This window comes from Microtus ochrogaster, chromosome 24, assembly GCF_000317375.1.
Source record: "Microtus ochrogaster isolate Prairie Vole_2 chromosome 24, MicOch1.0, whole genome shotgun sequence".
Classification (NCBI taxonomy): domain Eukaryota; kingdom Metazoa; phylum Chordata; class Mammalia; order Rodentia; family Cricetidae; genus Microtus; species Microtus ochrogaster.
Window position 1 is genome coordinate 23,954,516 of NC_022024.1, and position 7,192 is coordinate 23,961,707.

The following is a 7,192-nucleotide window of genomic DNA, read 5'->3' on the forward strand; positions in this document are numbered from 1 at the left end:
GACAGCAAACGAAGGAGCCTGTAGCGCTGCAGCTGCTGCCAAAGGTTGCCCTAGTAACGGTGAGGGCTCCATTCAGGAAACCAACCCAACTCCGAGAAGGAAAATGATAGCCTTCACTTGGCTCCTTGCAAACAGGGGTAACAGGAAGAAAAAGAGGTGCAGGCAGGGTGAGCTGAGGGCCCAGGCTGTAGTTACAAGCTCCCACCTTTCAGAGGAGGAAACGCAGAAAAGAACACAGCACTTTGAATCTTCTAGTCTGTATGAACCGTAAAAAATCGCCCTTTTAACATGAACCCTTTTGTGGGAATAGAGGAAGCAGGCACCCTTGCGTTCAGCAGCCTTACGAAACAATATGCCAGGAGGGGAGGAACCCCAAACACTGCAACTTTACGGGAGCCCTAAACTCTTCTCGCTGGCTCTCCTTTGCTCAGCCCGGTGACAAAGACCATTTGCTCCCAATTTATTGGAAAGGTCTTTTACCTCACAGCTTGAGCTGCTTAAATGCTGCAAGCGCCCTCTCCCCAAACCCCTCTCAGACATTTGCTGAATGGACCCGGGCTCAATTAGGCTCCCTCCACAGGTTCAGCTCACACTGTGACCCTGCACGGCTTCCTGCTATTCATATGTGTTACTTCCCCTTTGTGGTAATGGCTTGTGGCACTTGGCCAGAAAACATTATTAATTTCAGAAGCGGGCTGACAAACAACAAACCCGCAGTGAAACAGGAGGAAGTGCCGGGGAGGCCAGCTGTCGGCTTGAGCCCAGCAGTAGGAACTCTCAGTGTCTGCAAGTTCTGGGAGGGATAGAGATGATGAACAACGAAGGGGGAATGCACTAAAATTACCCACAGCGCCCCCACCCCCACCAACCCCCCCCACCCCTGCAGAAAAAGAAAAAAAGAGAGAGAAAAGAAATCAGAGAAAGGGAGGAATGAAAGCACTCGGCTACTTGAGCTGCAGCTGGACAGGAAACGCGCTGCTCGCAAATCCCTACTTTGAACAGGCAGTTTAGGGAATGCCAGGAACGGAAACCCTTCAGAGCGGGATTAGCGGGAGCCAAGTTGAACGGCCATCCATTTCTGCTTTCTGGGTCCCTGCTGACCTGGGACACCCAAATAGGAGCCTGACTTCGTTATTTTTCTGCAGTTTTGTTTTTGGACTTAGTCGCTTAAAAAAAAAAATTCACTCCCAGGCAGGTTGACACAGGATGCTTATAGAATGAAAGCCACTTCCCAGTGGCATGCAGACTACCAAAGAGCCAGACAGAAGTCTCCAGTGTCCCCCTTAGGTGAAAAGCTCATTTTCCCATTTCAAAATGATGGCGCTCAGGTGTGAGATGCCAAAATCTATGCCTAGCACTTTTGATTCTAATACACATGGCTTCCACGTTTGGTTTACATACTTCCGTGCTCAGAAAAAAAGTCTCCAAAAAAAAAACCAGGATGCCCAGCTCAGAAGGAAACCTCAACAGTCTATAACCGAGGTGCAGTGGAGGTCCTAAAACAGCTAAGCACATAAGCAGATTTCACCCAAGTGAACACTTACGACCACTTGCAAGTCCACGAGAAAGCCAACACGCCATTAGAATGCCATGTGCATAAAACAAGGGACCCACTTTAGCATCTGCTAGATAACTTTCAGAAGAACCAGACAGCCTGGAAAAAAAATGATTATCTCTAGTTCCTTCCTGGTATGCCAAAGGATTATGGAGTATTGGATCCTGAAGGACAGAGGTTAACATGTGGCTGCCATTATCCTGGCACAGCCTTTTTTTTGGCAATTTATGGATAGCCAAATCTTACAACAAGGCATATATTAGGGACTTCATCTTCCCAGGGGAGGGAAACTTTAATTAAGCCTCAACTACTCATAAACATTATCTGTATGTATGACGCAGTATACCCATGAGGTCCTCTTGATAAGAAAATTAAATTCATGAACTGTGTTGGAAAAGCATTCATAATAAGTAACCCCGCCTTGGCCACCACTAAAGCTTCACAGTCCCCACTACTTCAATGAGTTACTTCATACACTAGGGAGACATCTAAAAATAAAAACGCATTCAGTAGCCAAAATAGTTATTTATTAATAATTTAAGGTTTTTTACATTCTTATAATAAATTCCAGCTGAAAACTTTACACTGTGAACATCACGGAGCAACTTAATCCTCCCGCCTCCAGAACCCGCTGCATCCCACCTGTCAAATGGGTACCCATGCTCACACGCACACAGACACACACTTCCAGTTTATCATATATTTTTTTTCTAAAAGGAAAGAAACCAACCATAAGTATGGCATTTGAGGTGACGCTCCCTGAAGAATTTTGTACAGAGGTAATATACTGTTTAGCACAGCTGAAGTAAAAAAGGAAGAAAAAGGAAAAAAAAAAGAAAAGAAAAAAAGTGAACCCACAATTTTGGTGTCTTTCCAAGATACCCACTTTGAGACAATATAAGCCAAATATTTACAAAGGTAAGGCAGAGTCAAAGTACATTAAGGAAAAAAAAATCACAAGGAAGATATACGAAAGACTCCAGACTGCACCATAATAAAGTCTCAGCAATAGTATCTGTGACAACATCTTTAGAATTGGTACAATAAGGTCAAGCATGCTGCAAATATACCCTTTGGATTAGAAAAGAGCAAAATTTTCCTTATTTTCTTTTCATTTTAAGAAGTGGCACACACTGCTCTTTCTCCCCCTTTGGACTTCTTTTAAACCCATCAAAGATAAAAAAAACAAAAACAAAAAACAAAAACACAAGCCAAACAAACACTGTCAAGTGATTTAAGATCAAATATTTACAATAATCAAAGAAGAGTATCAGTTTTGTTTTTAATCTTCCAAACCGATACCACAAATACAGAGCTAAAATCTCTTTGGCTCCACTGTACGCAAAGTTGAATCTGTCTTCACTGAAGACAATATAGAGTTAGTTCCAGATGCATCAGGAAACAGTCATACAAGGCCCTAAAGAACACATGCCCCTACCCTGCTTCTTGGTCCTACCCTCCTCATCTGGATGGATGTCCAGTCCCTGCTTGGGTAGGCTGGGGGTAGAGGAGCAAACCTATTGCCTGGATCCAGACAGCATGTCCTGTCCTTCCAAAAGAAAGAATGGAGCAAATCTCTCCCTCTGTAATAACCAATTTTGCACTTGGCAACCTTGTCTAATACAGACAGCTGGTGACATTTTGACACCTGGGGCCACACACAAAGAAAGCAGCCTGCTCACTGCTGCCCAAGAGAAACTGCTGAAGGATGGGACACTCCCAGCTAGGCAAGTTGAGTGCCTTTCACGTAGATTGCAGGGAGTCCACCTGGTAGACATTCTGGTTGGCAGGGGCGGTGAAGTATAGCTGCTGAGCTGGGACCCGGTTGTCACAGGGGCTGCTGAGTCCCAGTGTCCTTTCAAAGTCAAGCAGTTGGCCCATGAAGTTGAAGTTCGGGGAGATGTTGGATTTCTTCATTTTGACGATGTCGTAAGCATCGTTCATGGACAGGTTGAGCTTCTGCATAAGGTAAGCAACGGTCACGGTGACGGAGCGGCTGATGCCTGCCAGGCAATGCACCAAGACACCGCAGTTTTTGCCTCGGGCTTCATCTGTGAACACAAAGAGAGGCAAGGTCTCACTAGACTGAAAACCACCTTCTGCGAAAGCTCAGCCTAAAATCTGAACCAAGAAGGGACATGAAGAGACAATCGTGTGTGGCAGTTGAGCCCTAAAGGCGGCAGGAAAATGTATAACCGAGATAAACACGTACACTGAACACAATGACATATTTCAGATGGTTCCCGCAAAGAGAACTTTTGTATTAAGTTTCTACCCACAAAAAAAAAAAAAAAAAAAAAAAACTCCTTAATGTGTACATTCTTCGCCTCGGCATGTGAATACCAGAAACCCTGCAATATGGTCCTGAATGCCTCTCAGACAGACAAGCAGACTGCAAGGGTCTATTAAATTATTCTCCAACTGTTGTACAGCTAACAATGGAGGTATTCAGGCATTTTAAAAGAGAGAGGGAAGTCACAGGGGACAGCCATTAGGAAGAACAGGATGTCTACAGGGCCTGAGAATGAGTTCCTTTGTAAGGGGAAATGCACTACAAAGCCTGGAGATTCGCTCCACTTAGGCTCCAAGCCCACACTTCTTCCTGCTGAGATCAGGTTACCCAGAGTCTCCCTGTCACCAGCAGGGTACTGTAGCATTCGGCTGGGTATCATTGAAATGCAAACTGCTTTCCAACAACTAACTTGGGTGTCCTAAAATAACTCCTGGGTCTTTTTTAAATGATAAAGCAAGACCAGGAGTGTCTTAAGAGAGGGCTTCTCCTTAACTCTGTCTTCACACTCCCACCCTGTCAGGGAAATACACACCAGGTGGGAACCGCCTCCTTTTAAATGTACGGTTGGAGAAAATGTTTCAAATGGTCCCCACAATCTGCTATGTCAAAAAGCCCCCGTTTCCTTTAGCAAGAAGGTAAACCAGAGATAAGAGCGCTCTAGGAACGGTAGGGACCTGCAGGCCAGCAAACTGGCTTGCAGGGAAAACAGATTAGTATCTTCAACTCCGTGAATGACTGTAAATTAAGTCTCACCTATGAAAGAAATGGCCTCAGGGAAAAACTGGGACAGGTTTTGGCTCCAGTGATCCGAGATGGGGATTTGCTTGTATTTGAACTCCCCTGCATTCTCAAAGAGGTTGGGCAAATTGGGGGTGACATTCAAGATGTACTTGATGCCAAACTCCTCCAACACGTCCAAATTGGTAGAGTCCTTGGCACAGCCCAGGTAAAGGAAGGGCAAAATCTCCACCGGGAAGGAAGGCTGGCTGTTGGACAGCGGGCTGCCATCGGAGTCCGTTGCACTATTGGGGTCTCGGTCAAGGTCAGACTCAATGTCCGAGGATGAGTCGGAGCTGATCCGCAGGCCCCCGAGCCCCAGCACTGGCAAGGGCGGGGAGCTGCTGCTGCACGAGCCGTCTAGATTAGTCTCGCAGTGCAGGGAGAACTCAGCCTGGAACTTACTGAAGCCACCTGCCAGAACAAGAAAAGCAATCTTGTAACCAGAGATGCCATAGTAATTTTCAGCCTGTGAGAACCGCAGCTGGGTGCAGGAAACACTACAGGCCGGCACCCAATGAACCCCCTGCGGTTCTAAGAGAAACACACTTTAGACAAGACCGGCTGCTTCCCCAGGGAACTCTTTTTCATTTGAAGCCGGAAATGCATAAAATGACCACTTTTTTAATAGTACTTGGTTTTTTAGAACCCTTGGCGGAGCGGGGGGGTGGGGGGAGGAGGTCGGTGGCCAGGGAGGAGAGGTTACCACGCGGCTCCAGCTCCCCTAAGCGGACAGCACGCCGTGGTAGCTACCTCGCCGGCGACTTCCCCAGACGGCAGCCCTACCCGCGAGCCCTGCACCCGGGGCTCACGACCTACCTTCCAGGTAGAACGCCCGGCAGCCTTCGTCTTTGAGTTTCTTGAGCAGCAGCCCGAGGACCGACTCTCCACCTGTGTTCTCATTCCAGTCGCTGCTGTTTTCGTCGTAGAGCACTACGGTGTCGGTGCCGCAGCGCCTGGTAAAGCGGTCCCGGTCCTCGCAGCGCGTGAATAGCGCGCGCACCGGCAGGTTGCCCTTCTGCAGACGCCGCAACATGATGCCCGGGATGGCCACGTTGATGGCCGATTCGATGTGCGACGATTCATACAGCTCCTGCGGTCGGCAGTCCATCAGCAGCAGCCGTTCGTTGCCCAGCTCCAGCTGCTCGTTGAGCCACGCCACCGTCTTGCTGATCGCCATTTCCGACGCGAAGGGCACGGGTCTGAGCGTATCTATCATGGGGGTCGAGCTGCAGGAGAAGGCGGGGTGCCTAGCAGACGCCCCTCGAGGCAGGCATAGGCTGAGCACGCCGCGCGAAGCTGCCGCTCTCGGAGCGGGGTTCGATTCTGCCTTGCCTTTCCCAAGCCGAGGCTACCGGTTAGAGAAAGCGACACAGGAGGCAAGCCGGTGGTCCCTCTGCGCCGGGCTGCAGGGATCGCTCTTGGAGTCAGCGAATCTCTCTGAATGAAGGTACCCAGTTTTGTTCCTCCCCAGTGAATGAAATCCAATTAATTCGGACTCCGTGCCACTGGGAGGGGAAAAAGAAAAGAAAAAAAAATCTAGCGGCTCCTAATCCTTCCCTCTAAGGCTGCACCTCAGATCCAGCCGGGTTGGATTCAAGACTCGGTTTGCTCCCAGTCGCAAGGACTCCGGGAGAGCACACCCCCTAAGCGAGGCAGCTCCTCAATGGATACAAACAGCCAGCGTCTCAATGGATACATTCTCTCGGCCAGCCAATGAGCGCGCTGCGGAAGGGGCTGTTGCCGTGGGGACGGGCCGGCTGGAACAGGTTGTGTTGATGAATTGTTAATGAGTTTGTCATTCACAAAAACGGAAAGGAATTTCCGCTCCGGATAAGCCCCAGTGCAAACAAGCTGCAACTGCGGGCTCGGCGGGAGGAAGGAGAAAGAAGAGGAGGCGGTTGTGGTGGTGGTGGTGGAGGAGGAGCAGGGCACATAAACCAGGGCACTTCAGTTGTCTCGTGTTTCCTTCTGTTGAGAGTTCACACTTCGCGTCGAACTCTTTGCTCACCAATGGTGCAATTAGCAAGCACAAAAACCCTTTTTCGCGACTCTTGCTCTCTCAAGCTAGCTTTAATAAAACTTGATGGGTTCCGCCACCCGTTTTTTTATTCCCTCCAAACTCTAGACCCTCCATACCCCCCCCTCCCCGTCCTTCTTTAGATCCTGTGTGGCATTTATTTGGCTCTTTAAAAAAGTCTAGCTCTGTTTGTTCTGATGTTCTTTTAGCCGAGGCTGTGTTGGGGCTGGTGGACTGCCTGGGCTTTAGTGACCCGACGAAGTGTTAAATGCTAATCCAACATCTTTCGAAACAAACTAGGGTTTTGTTGAAACATTTTAAGGCAACTAAGCAAACAAACGTTTGGTTGTCCAGAAAACCAGAAGGTCCTTAACTCCAGGTTTTCTCAGCTTTTTTTTTTGGGGGGGGGGGCAGGAAAAAAATCTCGTCTTTTGTTCCTGGTGGTGTGGTGCATTGCAAAGCCATTGTTCCGGAGCTCTTGCTCCCCGTCACCGGTCACCCACCAGGGGAGTCGTGCACCTTTAAAAGTTTTGGGGCCAGGAGCAGA

General features: G+C 48.5%; 1 protein-coding gene across 1 annotated transcript; it reads right to left on the reverse strand.

Moving 5' to 3' along the window:
• Positions 1-2,072: 2,072 nt before the first annotated feature.
• On the reverse strand, positions 2,073-6,040 carry Dusp6 (dual specificity phosphatase 6). Its single transcript, XM_005358121.2, has 3 exons — positions 5,445-6,040; positions 4,602-5,039; positions 2,073-3,606 (listed from the first exon to the last, which is right to left on the reverse strand). Exons 1-3 carry the CDS (start codon positions 5,842-5,844, stop codon positions 3,299-3,301), a joined length of 1,146 nt encoding a protein of 381 aa, XP_005358178.1. The 5' UTR covers positions 5,845-6,040; the 3' UTR covers positions 2,073-3,298.
• Between the last annotated feature and the right edge of the window lie 1,152 nt (positions 6,041-7,192).

Coding starts and splice junctions, on each gene's coding strand:
- Dusp6 (XM_005358121.2), bottom strand. CDS start 5,844: ATGATAGATACGCTCAGACCCGTGCCCTTCGCGTCGGAAATGGCGATC. Junction 5,040..5,444: donor CCGGGCGTTCTACCTGGAAG/GTAGGTCGTGAG, acceptor TTGTTCTGGCAG/GTGGCTTCAGTAAGTTCCAG. Junction 3,607..4,601: donor TGAGGCCATTTCTTTCATAG/GTGAGACTTAAT, acceptor TTGTGTTCACAG/ATGAAGCCCGAGGCAAAAAC.